Source organism: Osmerus eperlanus, chromosome 3, assembly GCF_963692335.1.
Source record: "Osmerus eperlanus chromosome 3, fOsmEpe2.1, whole genome shotgun sequence".
NCBI lineage: Eukaryota > Metazoa > Chordata > Actinopteri > Osmeriformes > Osmeridae > Osmerus > Osmerus eperlanus.
In genome coordinates this window covers 12351526-12379238 of record NC_085020.1, presented here as the reverse complement: position 1 = coordinate 12379238, position 27713 = coordinate 12351526, and the positions used below count along the sequence as shown (strand labels likewise).

Genomic DNA, 27713 nt, shown 5'->3' with positions numbered 1-27713 from the left:
AATAAACACACCAAATCTCTCTATATATAACAGTCAATAATAGGCAGGTCAACTGGTATATGTAGACAGTATGTTAACCACAGAATGCACATTATTCATAAAGAAGTGACCGCTGGGGCACCCGGGGCGTTTGACCTACTTGTCATGTTCGTACGTGGTCTGTCTGCATCATCACCCCATACTGATGCCCTATTTAAGCCAATACTTTACATTAGCTAAAAAATGCAATGAATGTATTAAATACAAGGTGAAAAACATATGAATTCTTCACGTCATATCTGTAAAGTAAATAACCAGTTAGGAACAAACCTTTCAAATTAAAGTTCCTCCACGGACTGACAAGACAGTGGGACAGAAGCTTGGACGAGGGAAAGGGAGTGAAAATGGCTCGGTCTTCGAAAGCAAGTAACTTTTTACTTTTTATAAGCTACTCATTTACGTTCCTATCAGCTTTAGCAATTGATTATTGTGATACATGTATCTTTATTAGTGCGTATGTGTGTCATTTTAGCATTAAAGTCACTTTAAATACATGGAAACAAGGCGACGAGTAGTGGGCAGAGGGGTATTCGTCGTAGCTCGCTAAGCGGTTAAGCGACCTAATTTTCAGGCTAAGATAAAAAAAACGCCCCTCTTTTTGGTTCGTGGAAGCAACTTTCGATAAATCACCATAGTAACATATCAATTAGCACTAACCTGCTCCAGAGCAGGCTAACGTAAGTGTAGCTGGATAAGCTTGCCACACCCCCGGAAAATAACATGGCAGCTCCATTTTTGAGAGACCCAGTTGACCAAGGAGCTATATTTTAGTTCGATTAGCTTTCCATACCAATAGAGTTCTTCGCGATTGCCAAGATCCTTTATTTCACACGGATGAGTTCTTGTTTGAGCGATATCGATTCAGCCGACAAGGACTCATTTATTTGCAAGACCTTCTCGGGCTGTACATTGCAAATATCACACGCTGCAGCAAGCTTTATGCTTTATTATGAGCTTATGCTGCTGTATGTGAATATGTAACGCTATGTTTTACGAAATGTCTTGTCTTATCTGTTGTGCCTGTGCTTTTTATATGTTTCACTGTGGGAAACGTCATATCGATTCCTTTTTATGTCTTGACATGTGAAGAAATCGACAATAAAGCACACTAATACTTGAAACTTTAACTGTGCTTCAGACTGCATAGCCTTGAGGTTTTTTGCGTCAGGTAGGCTATAGGCTACATTTTTATACAGTATAGGCGATGCAGAAAACATTGGCAAAGCCGCAGCATGCGTTGCTGTAAGAAAAGTGTACTTGGCGCTAACCAGCTGATGACTCAATTCATCATATTCCCTGGCCATGTCCCAGTCAATGAAATCAAAGAGGGATTTACACATAGGCCTACATGCATATACACATATATAGTACATGATATAAGCGCAGTAGCCTACATATATCCTCATAATTGTCTATGAATTCGTATCAATTAGATACTCTTTGGCCTTGTTTTTATCTAGCCTACTTATTCTGAAAGAGTTGAGATCATTATTTTCGCTAGCAAGATCTCATTCGATTATTAATTTCCATTAAGCCTATACCAGCAGGCACATTTAAAGAAATGTGATCTGATTGATTGGGGTAATGAGGCACTTAAAATGAGCCTATACATTTCCCCAAAACTTTCGCATTTAGCTTATCGGCAATTTTTTGCCAAGCTGCTTGTCTTGCTCTGGCCGCGGTGGCGGTGTTTGACTTAGCCATGATAACATGCTTATTGTCTGGACTCATTATAATAGTTTGCTCGGATGGCGAGAATAGCCTATCACCGCTCTCTCTTTCGTCTTTTCCGCCATCATACCGTTAGAAAATCACGGTTTTGGTGATCGACCTTTACTGCCTTTTGAAGTAGGACGTGCACGTGCAATTTCCCTGATAAGTTTAGCCTGATTGAAATTAACCACATGATTTGGATGCGGATCAGCCGTTGACGAACCGATATTTGCTGTTCTCACTCATCTCGCTAATGTCTCGCTAACGGGCTAAAGGGACAATTGATTAACTTAGCTTCAACCCTTACGACGAACGGGGCCCAGGGCATGTACTGACGTGTTATATACAACAAGACTGCAGACCACTGCTCGTGCATTTGAATGAAACACTGCCCTCTGCTGAATAGAAATGAATACCTAACACAGTATGCTATTGGCAAATGCTTACATGCAGGGGACCCAATAACTATTGAGTCTTAGTTTACCCTTATACCTATGGATACTTTGAATTAGGTCTAAATGGTTCTGTCTTCACTCCCATCTAGTCTGCATTAGTGCTGTGCATGGACGTGGGGTTCTCCATGTCCAACTCTGCTCCAGGCCAAGAATCACCATTTGAACAAGCTAAGAAAGTCATCCAGAAGTTTATTCAGAGACAGGTTAAATCTTTATTTTTTTCCTTTGAAATAAATAAATAAATACAACTTTATAGTACACCGACTAAAAAGTTATTAGTACACTTTATAGTACACAAATATACAATTAATAGGTAATGAATGGTCTTTGACTGCAGGTATTTGCTGAGAACAAAGATGAGCTGGGCCTAGTATTGTTCGGCACCGACACCACTAAGAACCTACTGGCTGATGATAGCCAGTACCAGAATATCACTGTTCATCGCCATATGATGCTTCCAGATTTTGACCTGCTTGAAGAAGTCCACAGTCAGATACAGCCTGGTAGTCAACAGGCCGACTGTATCCTATCTGTGATCACGATCCCTGCTGTTCCACATGTCCAATGTTGCCCTCTTAAACTAAATGCAAATTCAGCCAGTTGATTTGGCCAAATAATGACAATCTAGAAAATGAAAGTAATATTTAATAATTGTTTGTACAAATTGGGAACATAGTATTCAAAAAATACAGTTAAAAGTACTTGTATTTCCTTAATATTTTAATCAGGGTTGGATGCTCTTGTTGTGTGCATGGACCTCTTACAAAAGGAATCTCTGTAAGATTGCCTATTATTATTATTATTATTGTCTATTTTATCTTCATAATAATGAAGATAATTGGTCATATTTAACTTAATATTATTTCCCTTTTAGAGGAAAGAAGTTTGAGCGTCTCAACATTGCCATCCTAACAGACCTCCACACCAAGGTCAACACAGACCAGCTAGATGTCATCATTGAAAACCTGAAGAAGGCCAGCATTACTCTGCAGTTCTTGTATGTGCTCCGTCTTCTATCACTTTGTGTCCTAACAGAGAGTTTTATACAGAATGTCTTATAACACAGAACAGAATGTCTGCAGAATGTTCTGCAGGCAGAGTGACTCTGGCTCATGTGCTCCTTCAGCTTGCCCTTTCCTCTGGATGATGAAGATGAGGAGGACGGGGATGGAGCAGGAGGAAGCTCTGGGCGCCCGGCCCACAGGGGGAAGGGTCTGTCCAGGGAGCAGAAGCAGGGCATGGAGACGGTCAGGCAGATCATGCTGGCTCTGGATGAAGAGGATTGCCTGGAGGAAGTGTACCCCTTCAGGTAGAAGTGCGCTGGTCTAACTTGTCGGACACGTTTACAAATCAGCGCCTTTGATTGTTTTTAAAAGCATGTATTTTCTGCAGTTCTAGTCAGGAGTGAATGTAGAGCACAGAAAACTCAATGTTTCAAGAAAAGAGTGCACGCCCTGAGAATGAACTAGTTTCACACCAAAGGTTTGGTCTCAGAGCTGAAGAATGTTGTCTGAAGGACAGGATGGAAGTGGTTGAAAGTTTCTCAACATCTACCTGTGTGCTTGGTTCTCCCTCCGTCCTGCAGTGAAGCCATCGAGAAGCTGTCCATCTTCAAGAGCATTGAGAGGAGACCAACAGCCTGGTCGTGTCAGCTGACCATCGGCAGCTCCCTGTCCATCAAGATCCTGGGATACAAAGCAGTAAGGCCCTGTCCCATTAGGAACCATACCGATGTCCCTCAGGGCGCTGGAGATCTGAAGTGTTCAAACAGTCTGTCTGTGTGTCGTTTTTTTTGATGCCGTGACATTGTGTTGTGACCAACAGCCACTGTGTGACTGCAGGTGGCCAAAGAGTCTCTCAAGAAGTCGTGGATGACGGTCGATGCCCAGACCAATCGGAAGGAGGATGTGAAGAGAGATGTGGTGTTCTGTCTGGAGGATGACAACGAGACAGAGGTTGAGAGAGATGACACCATCCAGGGTGAGAATACACACATAGCGCCACATCACACAGACATTTTGAACATATCCTGTACCTCTACTATAATGCCCACAAATACATGTGCTTTGCTCATTGCCCCAATTCCAGAAAAGTTGGGACATTGTGTAAAATAAAATAAAAGACAGAATACAATGATTTACAAATCTCATAAACCCATTATTTTATGCACTTTTATACTGCTGCACAAATAAAAAAATTATATTACATATATTTATTTGATTAAATGTTGCATTCAAATCTGATACACTTAAACGAAAAAATGCATCAACATTAAATTTAGATTTACTATAATTCTAATTTATTTTTACTAAAAATAGGTACGGTACAAAACTTTCTGCATCACTATTAGTATCCTCATCTGCCTCCTCACCGACGAGACACCATAGATGTCGCCTACTAATTAATAAACTGCTTTGCGCAATTCCTGTGTTGTTCTTAATTACGAATTAAATAATAATAATAAAAGCTGCCCTCGTGTACACACCGCCCTCATCGAAACATGTAATTCAAGAAAAGCTGTAGCATTAAATTGAAGAAATGCAATATAACACATTATTTGTGTAAAAAATCTTGGGTGCCCAAGACTTATGCACAGTACTGTATAAAACATGTCAAATGTTTAAACTGATGAAATGTAAAATTTTAAGGAAAAAATAAGGTAATTTGGAATTTGATGGCAGCAACATGTCTCCAAAAAGTTGGGACAAGGCCATGTTCACCACTATGTAGCATCCCTTCTTCTGGGGATGAGGATCTGTCCCTTTTGTGTCTGATACAGGATTCTTGCTGCTCAACGGTCCTGGGTCTTCTTTGTCATATTTTTCGTTTCATGATCCACCAAATGTTTTTAACTGGTGAAAGGTCTGGACTGCAGGCAGGCCAGTTCAGCACCTGGACTCTTCTATTACAAAGCCATGCAGTTAAAACAGATGCAGGATGTGGTTTAAAACAGTCTTCCTAAAATATGCAAGGCCTTCCCTGAAAAAGATGTTGCCTGGATGCAAGCAAATGTTGCTCTATAACCTGTATATACGTTTCAGCATTGATGTTGTCTTTCCAGATGTGCAAGCTGACCATTTTATAGGCACTAATGAACCCCCATACCATCAAAAATGCAGGATTTTGAACTGAGTGTTGATAACAAGCCGGTTGTTTCTCTTTAGTCCGGAGGACGCAGCGTCCAAGGTTTCCAAAAATAATTTCTAATTTCAATTTGTTTGACCACAGAACAGTTTTCCCACTTTGCCTCAGTCCATTTTACATGAACTTTAGGCCAGAGAAGATGGCAGTGTTTCTGGATCATGTTCACATGTGGGTTCTTCTTTGCGTGATAGAGCTTTAACCTGCATTTGTGGATGGCACGGAAAACTATGTTCACAGACAATGGTGTTTCTGAGCCCATGCAATGATTTCCATTACAGAATCATGCCTGTTTTTTATGCTGTGCCGCCTGAGTGCCTGAAGATCAAAGTCATGCAGAATTTATTTTCCCCCTTGTCCCTTACAGATAGAGATTTCTCCAGATTCTCAGAATAATTGTATTATATTATGTACTGTAGATGATGTAGTCTTCTCAATTTTAAGATGAGGAACATTATTCTGAAATGGTTCCACAATATGTATATGCAGGTTTTCGCAGATTGGTGAACCTCTACTCATCTTTACTTCTGAGAGACTCTGCCTCTCTAAGATACTCTTTACTTTACTCTTTTTTAGTTAGTTGCAAAATGTTCCTCCAGCTGTTTATTTTTAGTAACAATTACTTTTTCCAGCCTTTTATTGCCCCCGTCCTAACTTTTTTGAGACGTGTTGCTGCCATCAAATTTAAAATTACCAATTTTTTTCCTTAAAATGGTACATTTCATCAGTTTAAACATGATATGTTTTATATGTTCTATTGTGAATAACATAATGGGTTTATGAGATTTGTAAATCATTGGGTGTGCTTTGCCTTCGGCAAGGGCACAACCTTTGTTCTCTCACATATATCTTATTGGGTGTGCTTTGCCTTCGGCAAGGGCACAACCTTTGTTGTCTAGGGAATTAGACTTAATTAATTCTATATTATTAAGAATTAATTATTATTACTCTCTTTTTCTATGGCTCTGGACAGAACATGTTCGGCACTACCCTTACTTAAATCAAAAGTCTTTCAATAGGTGAAACTATCTGACTAGTGACTACTAACCCGAACTCCATTGCCACAGCCTAAACTTTGTCAATCTGTTCATGAAAATAATTAATTTCAGCCTAAACCGTACAACGGAACGTTGAATCCAATTCAACCAACACAATCGCTACCAAGACGAACACAGCAGTAGTCTAGTACTGTACTGTAGTAGTAGAATTTACCGGGGCAGCTTCTCCACACAGGGCTATATCGCATTTTGCGTTGTTACTGACAATGATCGCTACCAGTGAGCTTTTTATGAATGAGCAATTTTCCACTAAATAAATGTCAAGCTTATTTACGTTTTTGGGGGCATATTTTCAGTTAGCAGATGGTACTGTTTGAATCGCGATTCCATCTTCTACTGCCAGTAACGTCGTAGAATAATCTTCAAAGGGGGTTCTTTATTAATGAATGAATGCAATATGAGTAGGCTAAATGCCTGAAAATATCACGAGAAGGGAAAAACTTAAAAAGACGTTTAAATCAGAGATTAGGTCAATTTTTACACCGGTCTGCCAAATGTATTCGTTTTGATTCAGCTATGAGGCTGCCTCTTGCAGGGGAAATTAGAAGACATGTATTTCATTCTACACTTCACTCGTATTTTGAGTTGTAAATGAGCAGCAAAAAAAAGATGCTTTTAAATCTATGTAATCTTTATAAATAATAAGTATGCATTTTTATATAAAATATACAGAAATATCAGTTGTAAAAATTTCATTCAAAAACGGACCCCTGTGCAACCGACGCAAGCAAGCACACCCTACAATTTCCCCAGAAATTGTACCCTCTCTAGTTATTATTGGTGGCCAAGCGGCGAAGCCACTTAAGTGTTTCTACCTTTTCTTCTTCTTATTATTATTATTATTAATCATCTTCCTCTCCCATTGGAGTCTATGGCAGCCCCTAGAACCGTATGGTCACTTTTTGTGAAATTTGGCACACTCATTAAGGACAGGCCCCTCTTTATTCTCACCAAGTTTCATGTCTCCCATTCGAGCACTCTAGCACCACCAACGGGTCAAAGTTGGACTACGTGTTTACACACCGATTTTCAAAACTGAGGTACCGTTGGATTCCCTGGATCAAGGCGAGTTCAACACACCATATGACGTCAATTTCCGGTTATATAGATTTTCCGCCATTTTGAATTTTAAGGAAAAACGTTTTTTCGCTTCTCCTCCTTCAATTTTTGTCAAATCTTGCCCAGAATGGGCACACATCATCGTCCCAGCAACCCCCACTAAAAATTTCGAAAGGATTTTTGATTTTCAAAACCGTTTGTCCGGTACAGCCAATCAAAATCGGCAGCAAAGACACCAAACAGGAAGTTGGGTCATATCTCAGCCAATCCTTGAGAAATCAACACCAAACTTGGTATGATGACTCGGAACCCTCATCTGAGGATGTCCAAATAATTTGGTGTCATGTGATCACTGGGCGTGGCCGCAGGATGCAAAAATGTGTTTTGGCCAATAACTGTTGATTCGTTTGCCTTTATTAAGTGATTCCTTTGTCTCATGATATCTTGGGACATCCCGTGTGTGACACATGATAACTTGTGATAACAGCCGAATTGATGCGGCCGCCATTTTGAATTACTGAAAAAACGTTTTTTCTTTACTCCTCCTACAAATGTTTTCCAATCTTCACCAAATTTGGCAGAGATCATCTTCAGACCAAGCCTCACAAAAGCCATTTTTTGGATTTTCAAAACCGTTTGCCCGGTACGGCCAATCAAAATGTGCCGTTAAGCCAGCAAACAGGAAGTTGGGTCGTATCTCAGCAAATCTTTGATGGATTCACACCAAACTTGTTGCGTGTACTCGTAACCCTCTTCTGAGGATGTCTAACATGTTTTATGGGTCATTCGACTGCTTGGCCACCTCATTGCTGCTTGCAGCTATATTTATTATTATTATTTTCCCACCCCTAAGGATCAGTCAATATTTGGACTACATAGAAAACGGCGGTGTCAAAATGTTCGTCTTGGTCTCGATTGCGTTGCTTCTATTGGGATTTACGTTCCGTTGCACGGTTTAGGCTGAACTTAAGTTTTTGTGGCTAAAAGTGCCTTTTGTCAACAAAGGGTATCAGTGCTAGCCTACGTCACAGCGTCAGCACACGTTAGCAACGACGCATGGATACGACGTGCATAGATGTTGCACGATACAGCGAGTATCGTGCCGTGGTGTACTAACAGCATCATACATTTACATTTAGTCATTTAGCAGACGCTCTTATCCAGAGCGACTTACAGTAAGTACAGGGACATTCTCCAGAGGCAAGTAGGGTGAAGTGCCTTGCCCAAGGACACAACGTCATTTGGCACGGCCGGGGATCGAACCAACAACCTTCTGATTAATAGCCCGACTCCCTAACCGCTCAGCCATCTGACCCCCATGTCAGATGGCTGAGCGGAAATAGCCAATTCTCCCTAAATAGATGTCAAGCTTATTTACGTTTTTGGGGGCATATTTTCAGTAGGCAGATGGTACTGTTTGAATCGCGATTCCATCTGAAATACTGCCGGTGACAGCGTTGTTACAGTCGTTTGTTTCAAAGTTTTTTTTTTTATGAATTACTCAATATGAGTAGGCTAAATGCTTGAAAAATTTCACTAGAAGAGAAAAACTTAAAGGGACGGACCCACCTGCAACCGACGCAAGCAAGCACACCCTACAATTTCCCCAGAAATTGTACCCTCTCTAGTTGTATTCAGTTTTTTATTTTACACGTCCCAACTTTTCTGGAATTGGGGTTGTAATATAAATAGTTATGTCAACTTCAGCTGTATCCTATAATACTTCCACAGTATGTAAAACTGGAACCTAATTCAAACCACACTAGAACCTGGTTTAAAAGTTGCTTTTATAAAGGTTGATGTTGCCCCCCGCCACCCTGGACCTCTCCCTGCAGGGTTCCGCTATGGTAGTGACATCGTCCCCTTCTCTAAGGTGGACCAGGACCAGATGAAGTACAAGGCTGAGGGGAAGTGCTTCGCCGTACTGGGCTTTGCCAAACAGAACATGGTAATGTGCAGATGCTGCATCAATTTGTTGCTAAATAAAAAGTTTTGTTACAATAACAATTACAATCTTTGGACAAATTGTTGTGTGAAATTGAACTCAGTGAAATTTGTTTGCTGCTGTGTTTTATATTCTAATCTCTGTCTGTACACACACACACACACACATGCATTGTATGTTGCAGATACACCGCCACCACTTCATGGGAGACAAGATCTTGAAGGTGTTTTCCCCCAAGGATGACGAGGTAAGACAAAAGAGACCAAACCAAGAGGAAATAAGAATGTCAGCATGGCTCCAACAGGAAGAAGGATCAAGGATGTTATAGAATTTGGACAGGAAGTCTCCCGCGCTCACATGTTGCCACCCCCCCCCCCTTCTAATGGACTATATTACCCAACACAGACATGTGAGATGACATGCCTTCTCTCTCCTTCCTGTTTCCTGTCTCCCGTGCTGGTGCACCAGCATGCTGCAGTTGCCCTCTCTGCTCTCATCCGAGCGTTGGACGAACTGAACATGGTGGCTATCGTCCGCTACGTGTATGACCGACGTTGTAACCCCCAAGTAGGGGCCGCTTTCCCTTGCATCAAGGACAAGTATGAGGTGAGCTGACAGGAGAGTAGAAATGTTTGGTTGTTCCAGGGTGTCCTACCATGTAAGATGTAGGTAGCTGCTAGTATGGGGGTCAAGGGGCCTAATATGTCCAATCCAAGAAGGATATATATATAATGATTTTTTCTCATATCTTTTGATGATTTTTTTCAGCATTTTTTTATACAGACAGAAAATCAAAGCAAGAAAGAGAGGGAAAGACATGCAGAAAATGGCCCAGGCCGCAATCAAACCTTTAATATCTGTCCACTGAGGATCTGCTGGGAACCTGAGTAAATGAGTTGCCAGTCACACTAACGTCTAACTCCTTCTGCTCCTCAGTGTCTGATGTACGTTCAGCTGCCCTTCATGGAAGATCTGCGACAGTTCACCTTCCCTTCTCTGGAGAACAACAAGAAGTTCACTCCCTCAGGTGGGGCCCCGACTCACATCTCAGCTGTTTTCACATTCTCTAGCTGTTAGTTTAATCACCATGCAGCAAGTCAACAACAGGAAGCTGATTCGTTCACCTAGCTCAACTATGCCTCACTCATCCCATACTTTGATATAAATCCTTTGGAGTGAATCCCTCAGCGTTTCTGGTAGCCGGCGTGTCAGAGGTCAGACATATGATGGTGTTGCGGTCTGTGTTTCTCCAGAGGCTCAGTTGGCAGCCATGGACTCTGTCATAGACTCCATGATGCTGGTGGAAGAGGGGGAGAGCGGGAAGCAGGAGGACTTGTTCAAGGTCCACCACATCCAGAACCCAACCTTCCAGAGACTGTTCCAGGTAGCATCCTGTTCAGCGAGGGAAGAAAGATGGTCCTTCCACCTACCTCTAGAGATGACACAGAGTCAAAACAAAAATCAAGTAGATTCAGGATATTGATTATAGTGATTGACACCCATACAACCCCACAGCACTACTTCTCCTGATCATTAATGAATATTCTACCCTCCCCTCACTTCCAACCCTCTCCCTACCTCCTACCCACTCTCAACTCTCCCTCTTTACCACCCTACCTTCACCCCGCTCCCTACCCTTCTCTCTCTACCAACCCTCTCCCTACCCTGTACCCTCCCCCTTTAACAACTTTCTTCCTACCAGTGCCTGCACCACCGGGGGTTGAACCCCGACACCCACCTCCCTTCCATAGAGCCCTGGCTGCTGGCTGCTCTGGAGCGCCCCCCTATGGTCAGTGCACGCTGTCATGCGCCTCTGGAGGAACTGAAGAAGAAGTTTCCCCTCAAGGAGGCGGTGAAGAAGAAGGAGCTGAAGACTAGCATCCAGATATTTGGTAGCAGGTGAGAGAAGGGGGTCAGGAGAAGGGTTATGATGGGGACAGGGGAAATTTGAATGGTAGCATGGCCTTTAAAACTGGATGAAGTTTCTTTGCATTTTGCGACAAGTAGTAGTACATTAGAATTCTCTGTGCTGCTCCTCGCAACAATTTCCAGGCTGGTAATGAATTTTAATTGTAAATAGATAAATAATAATCCAATGTTAACAGTACAAATGGTGTTGACCCCTCTAGCTTTCACATTAGGATAGGATCGCCACCGCTCTATGCTTGTCCCTATTGGTTGTTTCAAGGCGATGGCTCTGGTGTGGAAGTGACCTCCTGTTGTCTGTCCCCCGCAGCTCTGAGGAGCCCGAAGCTAAGAAGGTGAAGCTGGACGAGGACGAGGACTTCAACCTGGCCGACATCACGGCAGGCAGCGTCAGTTCGGTAAGAGATGACTGCTGGCATGGCACTGACATCACAGCCTTAGATTTGAGGTCGTTTTAGCCAGAAATATTTTTTATTTTATTTTTGAGATGTGTGTACACATTATTTATGTGTTTTATTTTCATGTGTATATAGGCCTAGCTCTGGACCAATAGGCAGGAAGTAGAGTTTACGTTGCACTGGGGACTTGTTTAGCCAAGCAGAGATGTGTAGCAAAGTGAAGTGTGGAAAGTGAAGTGGAGAAGTTTTAACTCCACTTAAGATTCAATGATGGATTGATGACGGTGTGTTTCATTCAATTGGGGAAGGAATAAATCTATCAGTAACGAGAACAGTTGTATATTTCCTGAAGGTAGTGATAGATAAATTGTGACTTTATAAGCGAATGGCCACAACCCTAGTCCAAGGCAGATCTTTGTGCCACATTGTATTGATGCATAATTTTAACTGCGCACCTTTCAGCCTTTGTCTGTCTCTAGTTAAAATGCTTTCTGGTGAAAGGTTGTGTGTGGGTATTTACCATAGGGGTTAACTTATTTTTATTTGCTGTTGATAGTTACTATGATCCATTGTAAGATCCATGCCGGCATCAGGGTAGCTGTGGTGGAAGACATAGATATAGAGTCAAATCACAGGCTTGTGGTTGTCTTGGGCAGGTGGGCAGTGTGGACCCAGCTAGAGACTTCTGCAGTCTGGTCCGCCAGAAGAGCCTTCCGTTTGGAGAGGGTGAGACTGATGACCTCCATTACTGCATGACAAGTTCACAGTGTGTTCATTCCTCCTTTATCACTCCAGCCATCGTTGACAGTACGACAATGGGACTTCCTCAGGTGTGCAAACTGTCTGTGGTAACTTGTGTGTGTGTGTGTGTGTTTGTTCCAGTGTGTCAACAGCTGATTGGTAGAATCGAGCAGCTGGTGTCGCAGAAGAGTACTCATTACTATATGAAGGCCATCTCCTGTATCCAGGTCTTCAGAGAGCAGTCTGTCAAGGTGAACGCTATCAAACACATCTCTACTGTGTGTGTGTGTGTGTGTGTGTGTGTGTGTGTGCGTGCGTGCGTGCGTGCGGAGGAGGGGGGGGTGATCAATGACAGGAGAACGGTGTGCTTCATATGTGTGTGTCTTACAGGCTGGGAATGCTGAGCTATTTAACAGCTACCTCCAGTCCCTGAAAAGAAGCATTCCAGACCGTGGCCTACATGACTTCTGGGGGCTGCTGGCTCAAGGTAGCCCTCACCTGACTCCATTACTTCTCACACATACACTCATTCTTTGGGGGAACTTGATGTGTGACACTGAGTGCAATAAAATCATTGGATTAGTTCCATCTTTGCCAACTTTTAGTCTTTCATCTGGTTGACAAGATTTTGTGGCTTAGGTCTGACATACCAGCTCTTTCTGACTGTGACCCAACCTGGCAACCCTCTAAGCCCCCACAGTAGGAGCCTCCTGTCTGGTATGAAACATCAGCAGCCTGCCTGGTGAACTTTGACCCTTTGTGTTCTGATTGACAGATGTCCTGACTCTGATCAACAAGGACGAGGTTGAGGGAAGCTCTGCCTCTAAACAAGAAGCCAATGAGGTGAGGGAATTAACCACTGCCCTCTATCACCTATGTGATGTCATCACCGACAATGGGATATTGTCATTATAACTTATGTGATGCAACTATGCTTCACTAACAGTAAGAGTGTGGACCATCTTGCATGGTGACATTTTGGATGGTCTGGACAGACCTGATCTAACGATGTTCATGTCCTCAGTTCCTGTTGATGGGGGAGAAGGAGGAAGTGACGGCTGCTTCTGCAGAGGGAGGTGCTGATGACGTGGATGACCTGGTAAGAGTTCTCTCACTTGATTATATCATCACATGATAAGATCTGGTAAGAGTTCTGTCACATGGCTAGCTTCAGTAGTATCAAGCCTTAGTTGTATTCCAGTGTCTCTGTAAGAGGAAGTGTGTGTGTGCGATGGCCCACCTGATAACAACCCTGGGTGTGTTCTTCCTGTGCAGCTGGACATGATGTGAACACACAGCTGTTTGAAAGGGCGGACCCTGAAGGAAAAGTACCACCCCAGGGAACCGGACCAAACAGAACCACACCGCAAGCACTCCCACACGGCTAGTTCACAGACTGGAGGTCTTTGTCCAGATATTAAATGTTGCTCAGCAGACTAGCAGCATTCACTGAGTCACTGACCACTAATGTTTTCACTTTATCAACTTGAGTGTCTTTGGTTGAGATGCAGCAGTTGAGTAACTGAGACAAAAGTCGTTTTATTTTTTTTGTTAACTGGAAAGTTGTAATTTGTTTAAAAATGTACATCCTCAAAGGACACGGTACTTCACCCAACAGAAACCAACATCTACATCTGTAACTTTGTCTTGCTCCTGATGTTAGAATAAAGTCATGTTTGGTGAGCGGTGATCATATTTTGTCCATTATTGACTTTTGCACAGCATTACCCAAAATACAGGACACAAAGTATTCATTTAGCCGATTCTTTTATCAGAGAAGTTTTGAACCTGTAATCTATTGGTCTGCTGTCAAGTGCTCTACCACCACTGAGCTATACAACATATCCACAGAATACAGAACCACATAGTGCTAACTGGGAGAGCAGGCAGGTTTGGAAGCATTTTATGCCAGAAAGCTTACAACCTACCCTTGTTAACCTCTATATAAACAAAATGACTATAACATATATAACATCCCAACCTTCTTAACCCTTATCCCATAAAGACACAGTGATCATCACATAACATGCACCCTCTGTTAACAAACCCACCTAAAGAAGCGTTCAAAGACGCTTGACTTTGAGCCATCAAACAGGTCTAGCCCTTTGAAGATGGCAAACTGGTCGCCCATGGCCAGCTTCAAAAGGACGTCCTGATCGTTATCAGCTCCTGTAGTGATCACCGTAGTAACTGCCTGTACCGCGCGCATGGCTTGGACCGCTTCGTCCAGGCGGTCCGTGATCTCGGAGACGCCGTCAGTGATGAAGACAAAGGAGACTTCGGCATTACTCCTTGTCAGGAGCGTCATGCCTCTCTTGACTATGTTGTCGACGGCGTACGCGATGGCGGGCTCCAGCTCCGAGGTGGAGTCCAGGTAGGACATGCGGACCAGGCCGTTGATGATGACCTCCAGGTCGTGAGTGAGACCGAAGGCCACCACGTTCTTATTCTTGCTGTACTGGAGCAGCGCCAGGCGCGCGCGCATGCGGTCCTTGGCGTCCTTCGCCAGAGTTAGGCTATGCGCCACCCTCGCCACGAAGTCAAGGACGTGCTGGAAGTTCTTCTCACCCAGACGCTCAGAGCCGTCCAATAGGAAGATGAGATCCACAGCTCGCTCCTTGCACCTGCCCAGGTCTGGTTCTGGAAGCACAGAATACAACGGAGCACCCTCAGTATTCAGCTTGATTCTGTTTGAAAGAATGATGTCATTGGATTAAATCTTACCTGTTTCACATGGCAGGTCTGGACACACAATAACAGGCTCTGAAAAAGAAAGGGAATGAATGGTGTGGATCAGGTTGTTTCAAAAAGAAATAATTTGTTATTAGACGTCACAGGTGGGAAATTACATCAAAAACATAAAATCATAGGAGCTGATTTTATTTAGACCCATTTATTCTCCCTCATTTGAGACTAGAAGTGCATCAATGTTATCCTTGGTGTTTCGGTGTACATGTCCTTGTGGCCGAGGATAAAATGCATTATTTTAGACTTAACTCATTGTTCAGCACTTCAGTAAGCATCGGTTGTTTTTCAATGTGCTTGAGGAAAACATGTGACCTGACCGGCACTGTGGCGACTCACCAGGGCAGAGCACGGTCTCCATCTGGTCAATGAAGTCCTCGGCCATCAGGTCAGCAAAGCGGTTCATGACAGCCACACGTCCTTGGCGCTTGCAGGTGATGGAGATCAAACTCTCTGGCTCCTCCTTCTGACCGAATATGTCGCCCACACCGATGGCGCTGACGTCCAGGCTGGGGTCGTTACATAGGTACCGGAGCAGGGAGTCGTCGTCGCGTGGGTCGTAGCGGCCGTCGGTGATTACAACTACGGACACCCTGGCAGTAGCGCGCCGGCCGTCCCTGATTAGGTTGTCGTAGGCAAACTTGAGAGCGGAGGGTGTCCAGGTCCCTCCTGCTATCCACTGCAGGTTCTTCACCGCCGTCTTGAAGGCCGACAGGGAGTTGATGTTGGCGTCGTCAAGTTGGATGGCCTCGAACGTTCCGTTGTGACTGTACTGGACCACTCCTACTCTGGTCCCTGGAAAAAGCAATAAGGGAGAAGAGGGGTGACAGGGAAATAGGGTCGAGAAGGAGGAGGGAATACAAAGAGTAGAGAGGTGACATAGAGGGGCTTGGTAAAATGACAGTATGCCCTCTCTAATTCCCTAGACAACAACACTGATCTGCACCTCCAAGAATCTCTCCAAAATAATTCTTATAACAGGAACAAGGGCATAGGTGTGAACGTTGGTGAGGAGGACAAACATATTTATCACCCTATATGCAAACTCTACCCCTGCTCTGCCGCTAATTATTGGTGGGGACGCTGCTACGGTCTCTTTGACACTGATAGGGACACCCCCCTATTGTCCAGAATCTCCCTCTATGAACAGGTATGGGCTGGGTCAGACTGTTTGAGGGAAGCTACACCAGCATGGCTGAAGATCCTATAGTAACTGTCTCAGCATGGCTGAAGATATTACAGTACTTGTCTCAACATGGATCCTACCTGTCTCAGACGAGGGGTCGCTGGACAGGGAGCCCAGCCTGTTAATGGTGCTGATCACAAAGTTCTTCTCCAGGGTGAAGTTGGTCATCCCAACACTCTCTGAGCTGTCGATCACAAACACGATGTCCAGAGCTCCGCAACGCTTCTCACAGTCTTGAGGAAAACAGACATTCTGTCAGCCTCGGGTTGTAAACAGTTGTTGTCTTGAACACATGGACTCCTCAGTGGCTCACTGTGTTTAGGCCCCGCCCCTCGAACGCAAACGGGCCAATGGCAGTTTAGTAACAGCTGCACTCGGACATCTTCAGTTTACAACTCCATAGAGTAGCATTAGGAAAAGGGATTCTTCTCTTGTTTTATCGGGTTTGTTGTAATTTAAGTGTAAAACAATGGTCAAACGATGTGCATGGGGTAGATGCAACACTGATACGAGGTATCATGAGAGGATGGGCAATGGGGTATATTTGATCCCATTTCCCAAACCAAAACAAGAGGGCCAAATGTCTCCGGTGGATAAAGCTGTGTGGCAGACCACACAGTCAACTCAACGTAACGAAGATAAACAAGGATGTCATCACATTATTGGCATTGACAGTGCCGGCTTACTTTCACCACTGATGTTATGCTAGGCTTAGGCAAGTTATCTCTGGTTAAAACTAGCTAACGTTAACGTTATAGCTACGTATAACGTTTGGCTAGCTATTCACTAGCTAGAAAGTTAGGACACTGCCCTGTCAGGGACAGGGTAATGCTAGTAAATAAACTAATAAACGTAGGTTTACATCTCAGTGCCTATCCAGATTAGTTCAATTAACTGAAGGTAAATTAATGTAGCTAATCTAACCCTGCGGTGCATCAACAATACTGGTATTGCCAAGCATTGGATATCCACGATTCAGGATATCGTGAATGACCGTGAGATTAAGCTTCTCCCTCTTGCATTGAGATCTGTAAATTCTCGCCTCCAATTTAAGTTTGTCATCCACCATATCTACTTTTAAATTATGTACGTATCCCTCCATTCATTGCATAATGAAGTCCCTTTTGACGGCTAAAACTCTAGTCAGCTGCGATAGCTTGTCCGTGTTAGCAACAGTAACTAAGGGGGGCGGGACTTAGCGATAGGTCAAATTGCCCCCGCTCAGTCCTAGGTAGTCGCTGAGCGTCCTGCTCAGTCCTAGGTAGTAAAGTTCAATGCTGCAGTGCTTCTCAGTGTGAGAATTGTCTCGTGGGTTCAGATCTTCAGTACTTGTATGTTATTTTGGATGAAAGCATCTGGTAAATTATATGTAACATGCACCTCACAGCACTCCCATTGGCCCCCAGTATGAAAACAGCTCTTTAACTTACCACAACAACCGCATGTCTCTCTGACATAGCTCATCACGTCACATTCCTATATCACACACACAAATTGGTGGTATCAAGCACTGATCTGCAATAGTTGTGTTTGTTTATGTGTGTGAGAATAGGTCTAAAATCTTCATATGAGAACTGAGCTTACTGTAAGTCCAGGGTCTCCCACTGGTCCACGGTCGCCCTAGTAGGAAGTAAGATCTAAATAGTCAGATACTAGTAACAACTGATCTATATCTTTTGTTTAAATACCATCTAATTGCCTTTTTATGTATTTATAATTGAGTGTTTATGCATGCTATGAGGTTCTGTCCTCTGATGAAACTTTTGGAAGAACACCAAGCTAAACACAGTTGGTTTCCCTTGGATGTGCGGTTCTCACGTCTGACCCTGGGTCTCCTGTGGGCCCCCTGCTTCCCGGCTCTCCCTGTGAACCTGGCTCACCCTGGAAGAAGAGAAAAACAAATATCCACTTTACTGGAAATTCTCTGGAATTTCCCTTAGATATTGCTGCTTGATAGGTGCCAAAAAAAACATACCATTGCACAGAAACAAGATCTTGACATTCTTTTCACGAATGTTGTATTCAAGGTTATTTTATAAATAGGTTTTAAATGCTATAAAACATTGCATTTTCTTTTTTCCTTTCAATTGGAATTGAATTTGATTTTTTTAAGGCTGTGTAGTAACGTTAATTCTGTATATTTTAATGACCATGAACATGTATTTCTAATTGTCTGAACTCACTGGTTCCCCAGGGACTCCTTTAGGCCCCGGACCACCTTTCTGACCACACTCCCCTCGACTGCCCAGAGGTCCGACCCTGCCTTTACCACCCCTGTCCCCCTGGGAAGACCAGTCACACAACACAACATATAACCTCACCAAAACACAACACAGAATGTAACACAACACAGAATATAACAAAATATAATACAAAAACACTATATAACACAACACAGAATATGGTGTAACAACAAAAGCACACAGCAAATACTGGAAACAGTAAGGCCCTTGTAATGTGGCCAGTATAGCTCTAATACTGCAATGGGGTGGTTCTAATACTACAGATAGTATGGCTCTAATACTACAGAGATACAGTATGGCTCTAATACTACATACAGACAGGATGGATCTAAAACTGCAGACAAAACAGCTTTCAGCAGCAGATATCAAACCATACCGTGGAGCCTCTCGGTCCAGGATAGCCAAAGCCAGCTCTGCCAACGTCACCCTTCAAGGAAATAAAAGGAAGGATGTCAGTTTTGCCGGATGTTCGTTGTGGAGCCATGGACTGCTGTTATGCTGATGCCCCCCATGGGCCTGGTCCCTCACCTTGGGTCCCGGAGCACCTGTCTCCCCTCTGACCCCCGGGTCCCCTGCCTCCCCAGAAGCACCCTGTAGACAAAGAGCACAGATCCACTGACCACAGGTTTCCTCGATCCATTCACTGTACCTCACAATGTTTTTTTTGTGGTATGTGTATGTGGTGTTCAGAATATAAACATGAGCTTTATCCTGTGTCCTTTACACTGTGCAGGATGTACAAAAAAGGTAGTATTTCATAATGTAGTAATCAGGGTATCTGTTAAATACAGCATACTTGTGGTCCATACTTGTTTACAGAGTGTAAGTAATCTAGTGTGGTATGTAGCATACTTGTGGTCCATTTTCTCCTGGGGAACCAGGCTGGCCCCTAGGCCCAGGAAGACCCAAATCCCCCTAGAAGAAGATGAAAGAGAAATAGAGCTTAAACCCTCATTACTGAGGTTGGCTCAGCTGGCACATCATTACTCATCTACACACAACATTGGACTTTCAGACAATGTGAAAGGGTGTTTGTCCTGCCACAGTGATCCATGTGAATGTTCTGTGTGTGTGTTTGTCTGGAAAGAGGAGCCAGTGCTCTGGCAGTGCATCAAGACTGGGTGACTCAGCGCATCTTCAGTCATAGAGACTGTGTTGTCTTTGGTCAGGGTTAAGGCTAGAGTTGGCAATGACTTGTTGATCATTGGGTGTGCTTTGCCTTCGGCAAGGGCACAACCTTTGTTCTCTCACATATATATTATTTATTTATTTTCGCCCCCCTAAGGATCAGTCAATATTTGGACTACATAGACAACCTAGGTGTCAAAAGTTTCGTCTTGGTAGCGATTGAGTTGCTTGTATTTTTATTTACACTCCGTTGCACAGTTTAGGAGGTTACAACGTTTTTGTGGCAAAAAGTGTCTTCTGTCAACGAAGGGTACCAGTGCTAGCCTACGTCACTACGTCAGCACACGTTAGCAACGACGCATGGATACAACGTGATAGAGACGTTCTAGCACGCAAATTGGAGCTTGGATTATGAGTGAAAAATGGCAACCCCCAAAATTACCAACCATTGGGTTTTGTTGAGAAAGCAATTTCGAGTGGAACTGCAATCTCAGATTTTTTATTTAGGTCGTGAAAGTCTTTGTAATTCTAGCGAGTGCGGGTCGCCCGTGAGACTGCCTAGACGGCAGCCATGCAAGCGTCATAGTAGTTTAGTATTTTCGTAATTTTATAGTTCGGTCAATTCTACACCAAAAAACAGAAGGGGGGCAATGTTATGACGATATGACTATTGTGAAGAAGGCCAGATGGTGAGATTTTATTGTAGGTTGCTGTAAAAACTTTGGTTTGCTACGTGAGAGCCGCGTCAGCCTCCGTTGACGATTGCGTCAGTTGTTGTCGATCTCTGATGAGTATTTTCTTAATTTCGTACCAGGGTCAATTCTACATCCAAAATCAGAAGGAGGGCAGTGTTTTAAAGATATGGCGATTGCGAAGATAGCCAGCGGGTCGGCATATTTTTGTGATTTGTGTAAAACTTGGAATTTGAGTGACACCGCGGCTTGTTTTGACGTTAGCCTCAGTCAGACTCGGCTCGCCCACTGGCAGTGTGTAGTAGTACTGTCTTCAATGCCACAGCTAAACTTTATGTCAAAACGTTCTCATTTCCGGCGCTTTCAAACAATCAGTGAAATGTGGAGCAACAGCAGCTAGCTTGCCTCTAGCAAACCTATTTTGAATTAGCTATTTCCCCCTACATTAATGTCAAACTTATTTACGTTTTGGGTGGCATATTTTCAGTTAGCAGACGGTACTGTTTGAATCGCGATTCCATACTGCCAGTGACAACGTTGTTACAGTAGCTTGTTTCAAAGGGGGTTCGCAGCTGTTTCAAAGGGTGTTCTTAATGAAATATGCAATATGAGTAGGCTAAATGCTTGAAAATATCACTAGAAGGGAAAAACTTAGAGGACGGACCCACCTGCAACCGACGCAAGCAAGCACACCCTACAATTTCCCCAGAAATTGTACCCTCTCTAGTTATCTGTCTAGTACTGTTATCTACACTTGGTGGAGGCACACACACACCTCACCTTTGACCCCTTGTCTCCAGAAGCTCCAAGGGGGCCTCTTGACCCCTCAGATCCTAACTCACCCTAAGGACACACAAACATCAATAAACACACAAATATTTACATTAGCAGAGCTACTTTAAATTGCAATTCATCAGCAAAGTATGTCAACATTGTAGCAGAGGCTGAGCCTTACAAACACATCAAATAGCTGATATTGTTTACAGCCGCAAGCTGCAAATTACTTCTTCTTTCACTGAAATGGTCCACTGGGTCATCAAGAAATGGAACGTGATGTCTGCGAAACTCCTGACATTCTAATTTTGGAAACTATTAAAAGTTATTTTAACTGATTTGAATTCATAAATTGCACGTTCAAATAACTACCATCCTCCCAAGATCTGTCCTTGATGCATATACTTTGTGATATGGTTTCTTTCTAAAACTGCTTGTCAGCCCTCTGTGACTGTACCTTCTCCCTCTGTGACTGTACCTTTTGTCCTTTGCTTCCATTTCTTCCTGGTCTTCCCTTTGGTCCGTGGTCTCCTCTTCTACCCTGGTCACATGAACACAGGCATGTGATTTGGATTTCATCATTAACCAGAGCTAATGTGTTCTTTGAAATGTTTGGGTGGTGGAAATTAGCGTACAGGGTCCCCTCTTCGTCCAGGAAGCCCATTTTCCCCCTGAAAATAAGTCAAACAAATAATTGAACTTTAAATTAGGTTGCTTCATAGACTACAACTGATTAAAATGGTTTCTATAATACCGTTAATCCTTTGGTTCCTGGCAGCCCAGCACTTCCAGGGATGCCTTCTTCCCCCTGAGCAACAAGAGACACTGTCACTGGGCCTCTTCATCACATCTCTCACAGTGATACATCCAAATGGAAATGCCTAGTCAGTCTGCTATCCTGTGACTTGTGCTGAGATGTGACTGTACACTTATTGTACCTTACCTCCAGGACCACCAGGACTGTACCATTACTGTACCTTTACTCCAGGATCTCCAGGATGGCCTACAGGTCCTGGTCTCCCTGGGCGACCTGGATCTCCCTGGAAATCAATCAAGTCATCATCATTAGTAATCAGTCATGAGAAGCCATCCCATCTCACATTCCAATGTGGCTGAACCCGAAACAACAATAAACAAGAATTCCAAACAAAAGAACAATTTATTCTGGAAAGATGGATGGACGGAATTATATATGTATGTATGTGTAGCCTGATGGAGGTGGACAGTGAGTGTGGGTGGTGCCAGGTGCAAACCTGTTCTCCGCCGGCTCCAGGTGGTCCGCTCTCCCCCACCTCTCCTGGGTAGCCATCTGGACCCTGCCAACAAGACAGTCAGAGGGGGGAAAGGACACGTGCAGTTTCAATTTCAACATTTTCCTTGACCTAGTCCCACAGGGCACCTCTGAGGTCAGCCAGACCTCTCTCACCTGGTCTCCCGGGTCTCCTTTGCAACCAGGAGCTCCAATGCGACCCATTTTACCCTGAGACATCACATATACACACACAAAATGGCAGGTTATAAGGTTAAAATAATTTAAATACAGTGTTTACTGTTAAAATTACATAATATTTTTTTATATAAAAATTGGACTGACTGATAAAGGCTGGACTCACCTTCTGTCCATCTGTTCCATTCCTACCAGGGAATCCTGAAATGCCCTAATTACGGAGGACACATTCAATGTTAATAAGTTCAATATCTTTACCTACTGTAGCAATCTAACAACAAACTGTGGCACACACATGCAGTATAACCACAGGCACACACATGCAGTAGAAAACACCCACAAACAAACACCCACAAATACCTTCTGTCCATATAGACCTTTTTCACCCTGTGAAGTAAAAAACAAAACATATTCAGTCATATTCAGATATAAATCATATTTACTTTAAGTGGAAATAAAATTACTTAACTAAATAGCATTAACTTACCTTGTCCCCATTTAGACCAATCTCCCCCTAAATCAAAGAACAGTATTTCAAAGTTAATATCTAATTTTAATGACAAATCTCTTGATAAAGGGATGATCGATTTGTTTCAGCTAACAAACCTTCGTTCCTGGATTTCCTATGGGACCTTCGATACCAGAGTCTCCCTGTTATGAGAAGCGATCAAAATATCAACTACAATTCTCTAGAATAAAAGCAAACAGAACATGTTTATATATAGTGTTGTGCACTTTAAGTCAAATACTATAATAAATGAAAATAATAGCGACCATCCTATCCAGCAATAAGCCACGGCTGGGTGTGGGAGAAATCATTGACCAGCTTTAATAATTAAAGGTCCAAACTGTATTTATTCACTGTTGCGTGAGGTTCTCGTTAAGGAAGATTCTGGTACAGCAAAAGTACATGTATGGTCCACGAGAGCGTGCAGTAAAAACCATGTTCGTCACCTTTCCTTAATTAGCCCTGTTCAGTTGCACCTGTGCAGTGTGCACATAGATGTCACTAATAACAATACTACACTGCCTACACTGCCACCCAATGGTAAACTTGATATGCTACAAATGATAAATTGACATAACTACAGACACAGCTAATGGTTCCTACAATAATACAAATTAACATACGAAACAGTTTTTGATTGATGACATTTTTCAATATTCAATCTAGGTCATAGCTTGTCTGATTGAAAGAAAAGGCAAAATAATAACCACAAATCCAGGGACTTGTGTTTGCAAACAGGAAAGGCATTAATGGGTGAAATAACAAATAGGAAAATACACAAGCTAATATTGGCCTACCTTGATCATGATGTCTGACACACCAAGGAGATCTTACCTGCTGACCCTTTTCACCCTTCGGACCATGATCACCACTTTCTCCTTTTGCTCCCTGAAAAGGAAATTATATAATTCAAACATGTTGGAGATTTTATTAAACCTTAATAAAGCAAAGTTTTTCAAATGGGATATTCCTGTAAGTCCTCACCTTAATACCTCTGTCTCCTTTTGGACCAGGAGGTCCTGGAGTCTCCAGACACTGAGGTTTATAACACTGCAAGATCAGAAACATTAGATTTGTAGTTGTGTACGCTAGGATTTACTTTAAGTTGACGCTAGAAAAACACATAAAGCCCCTGAGAGAGAGAGAGAGAGAGAGAGAGAGAGAGAGAGAAAGAGAGAGAGAGAGAGAGAGAGAGAGAGAGAGAGAAAGAGAGAGAGAGAGAGAGAGAGAGAGAGAGAGAGAGAGAGAGAGAGAGAGAGAGAGAGAGAGAGAGAGAGAGAGAGAGAAAATGATTTACCTGTAAATAGGCTTGGTATTTCTGAAAAGAGAAACAATTTACAAAACATAGTTACATGCAATGTAAGCACACATTTCTGAGGCATTGTATTTCTTGCAGGCATTCTTGAATGTTTAAAGACAGTCCACAACTGAAGATAATCACCATAGCTTTTATGATTCGATCGATGGAAGAGGTCATTATTTTGGGTCTCCTATCAACAATGGTCACAGCCATGTAGTCACTCCGGTAGACCCCAGCAGGGGAGCTGGCTATCTCCAGCAGGCCCGACTCCTCCAACTCTCTGGAAGCAGCCACGGTGAACACCTGGATCCCCCGATCTCTGGCCGCCTCTGACGACTTCCTCATGCCTCCGCAGGGACTTCCTGTCACATGACCATCCGTGATAACCACAGAGAAGAGCGCAGCCTTCCTTCCAGCGGTGTGCCGCATCATCTGGTGGGTCATGTTGGTGAGGGCACAGTCGGTGTAGGTGCCCTTTCCCAGATACACAATCCCACTCAGGTGCCTGATGAAGTTCTCCTTGGTGGTGATGGGGCTGAACACTACCTGGCTCTGGGAGTAGTGTAGGCCACCCAGAGACCAGGAGAGGTGGACATTGTTGCTGTACTCCTCATCCTCCAGCCTCTCAGCAAAAGTCTTGGTGAACTCCTTTACCCACTCCACTAGAGAGCCAGGATAAGACTCCTGCAAGGCGATAGTTTCCGAGGTGTCGATGGTGAAATACAAGTGAATGGGACAATCAATTGTTTCTGAAATTAGACAGTAATGACAAACAATGAACTTATTTGGAATGGATGATGACGTACATGTGTACACACATTTATGGCTAACTTGCATTGCTTTGCTTTCTGATAATTAATGATTGTCAAAGTAAATGACTTTTACAGGAATCAGATGAAAATGTGCATTTAACAGACAAGCATTGTACAAGAAATATAATAATTAATTGACCAATCCAATTGATTCAATCCATAGACAAGGATTAGACCAAGGCCTGAATTTACCATCACAACCGAGATATGGGGGACGTGGACCGTCAGTCGGGACAATCGGTTCTGGTGTTGGATTTAGCAACTCATTGTCCCCAACCGGGGTTTGTGGTCCAGTGCCTGGATTTGGCGGGAACGGGCGTGGTCCTCGTGGGGTTAGAATCTGAAGAAGGGCTGCTTGCAGGGTGCATAGAAAGATAACACCTGATCTCAAGTCCATTTTCTCAGCCCTAAGGACAGAGGAATGTTATTGGGAGGGGGTGCTGAAAATGTCTTACCATGTTCTCTGGGCTAGCAGGAAATAGCTGTCAAACAAATGTGTTCACAGAAGGCATCTCTCCATGTAGGATTCAAAATGTTTATTTGGGAAGATTACAGAGTGGAATCTCTACTAGCCATTTGTGATGTATGTATTGTACTGTAGGCTACATATATAGGCCTATATTGTGCAATAAATTGTATAAAACATATGCTAGACTAGAGTGTTGGCCTATAGGCTACAAACACAATTGATCTACCTTAGGTGATAAAAAGTACTACTATCTTTGTAGCTATTGTCCATAAAATAATTTGAGGACTTAACCCGTAATATATTGTGTATTTAATGTGTTAAATGTTTTCTTCTGAAATGTGGCAGAGGGTAAATTCAGTATTAGTTATGAAAAGGTTTACTTACCAAAAGAATGAGAACCGCAACTCTGCTGTCTGCAATCTGAAATGTAATTTAGAATTTCAAAAAATCACGGGATAAACAGCATAATATCTGCGAATTGACGGAACAATTTTATACCCTGCGACAAAGATCTGAAGCCTTGTTCATATGGCGTTTACCACAGGATCTGCGCAGCCGTGGAGATAAAGCTAAATTCTTCAGAATTTCGTTGGAATTAAGTCAGTCTGAAGCCAAAAACGAACTTTTGGAGTAAACTCTAATAGATAGAGTTTTACTCCTCGGCGGATCTTGACCTATAGAGACTTTTGAAGTATTTCCTCAGCCCGCAGCTGTTGTCGGTCACCGCTGCCTCAGACCGCTAAGTATACACCGCTAGTGTACACCGAGAAGCAGAAGAGATAAACTTTGTGCAGACGAATGCCTCACATAACCTTGCAGCCATGGTCTTTGTTTACATCCCTACATGGAAGCGTTAGACTCTCCTTTCTCTGTAGCCCGTGGTGGTGCCCCACGATACTAATGCCTGGTGTGTCTGGTAATGTCTAAATATTGTATGTATAATTCTAGGACAATATATTCTACACACATCAGACTAGAAACGTGTACTGATTAAATGAAACACCTATAGTTGAAACATGATGGCTCATGAATCATCTCACAAAGTATTTGATTCGTCTTGTTCCTCACGTTTTGTGTTTACTGAGAGACACTGTTCCCGGTGCATATAAATCATTTCAAATGACTTGTCTGTCTCATATTTAACCTCTCTGGCTTCATTCACGGTTTTTAATCAGTCAAGGGCTGATATTGTATGTATCGTCGTCGTCCTCCTGCTCCTCTACTGTAGTGTCACCTCCGAGGTCATCCAGCCCATTCGCCTCATTTAACTTCCATCGCCTCTGACAGGTGCACCTTTTGGAATAGAGGAGTTGTAGGCCTAGAACATTAGACAGATGATGGAAGAAGCTTCACTGGATTCAGCCCATCATTGCGAACACACGGTGGTCATCTCAGTAGGCTAATATAAGTAGTTTGAAGGTCGTTGCATGATTTGAAAGTGAATGTGTTTAACTTTGGGGATTTATTTTTGTTGACCAGAGCTGGGAACCATATAGAGGGATTAAAGTAGCCTATACCTGTTTCCAGTGGCGACTGGTAATTAGGGGCAGGTGGGGCAGTGCCCCTAAAGAACTGCAACAAAATTATGTTATTTTTTATTTCTCTCTTTTTTTCGTTTACTTCGAATCATTTATTATCTATGAATATAGCATCTTCCTAAATTGTTTCGTTTCATTCGTTTGTGTTAGGATTTTATTTCCTGTTCATTGGACTCTGCCTTGCTGCTTCAGACTGCGTTCTGCCGATTGGAGTTAGCAGAGGCTAATCGTGAAGGTGGGGCTCTGGTGGGGCTGGCCCCTCTCTCACAATGCAATGTACATTGGACGAGGAAAAGTATTCATATGCATGCTCAGAATGTAATGTAATGTAATGTGGATCACACAAATTTGATGCCAAGTGGGGCTGAGAGCCGGTTGCCCCACCACAGCGTCATT

At 43.1% G+C, this 27713-nt stretch overlaps 2 protein-coding genes across 4 annotated transcripts; one reads left to right on the top strand and one right to left on the bottom strand.

Annotated features, from left to right (window-relative positions):
* Nucleotides 1-334: 334 nt before the first annotated feature.
* xrcc5 (X-ray repair complementing defective repair in Chinese hamster cells 5) lies at nt 335-14165 on the top strand. Its single transcript, XM_062457302.1, has 21 exons — nt 335-401; nt 2297-2410; nt 2545-2728; nt 2936-2984; nt 3082-3204; nt 3334-3516; nt 3793-3907; nt 4049-4187; nt 9301-9413; nt 9595-9657; nt 9879-10016; nt 10347-10437; nt 10664-10794; nt 11113-11309; nt 11647-11734; nt 12391-12460; nt 12617-12726; nt 12866-12962; nt 13251-13318; nt 13500-13574; nt 13751-14165. The coding sequence occupies exons 1-21, from the start codon at nt 384-386 to the stop codon at nt 13763-13765; spliced, it is 2181 nt and encodes a 726-aa protein (XP_062313286.1). The 5' UTR covers nt 335-383; the 3' UTR covers nt 13766-14165.
* LOC134017559 (collagen alpha-2(VI) chain-like) lies at nt 13990-26617 on the bottom strand. Of its 3 annotated transcripts, none has more exons than XM_062457298.1 (29): nt 26278-26617; nt 26164-26199; nt 25503-25717; nt 24640-25247; nt 24496-24516; nt 24183-24248; nt 24033-24086; nt 23297-23341; nt 23178-23204; nt 23051-23077; nt 22857-22901; nt 22670-22723; nt 22497-22559; nt 22221-22283; nt 21998-22051; nt 21879-21914; nt 21722-21784; nt 21250-21312; nt 19502-19564; nt 19178-19240; nt 19026-19076; nt 18590-18688; nt 18225-18287; nt 17991-18026; nt 17837-17882; nt 16487-16639; nt 15560-16015; nt 15200-15238; nt 13990-15115 (listed from the first exon to the last, which is right to left on the bottom strand). In XM_062457298.1, the coding sequence occupies exons 3-29, from the start codon at nt 25705-25707 to the stop codon at nt 14514-14516; spliced, it is 3165 nt and encodes a 1054-aa protein (XP_062313282.1). In that variant the 5' UTR covers nt 25708-25717; nt 26164-26199; nt 26278-26617; the 3' UTR covers nt 13990-14513. The 3 variants fall into 3 exon arrangements, with proteins under 3 accessions (XP_062313282.1, XP_062313281.1, XP_062313280.1); XM_062457297.1 differs by having other exon boundaries at nt 26319-26617; XM_062457296.1 differs by having other exon boundaries at nt 26164-26616.
* Between the last annotated feature and the right edge of the window lie 1096 nt (nt 26618-27713).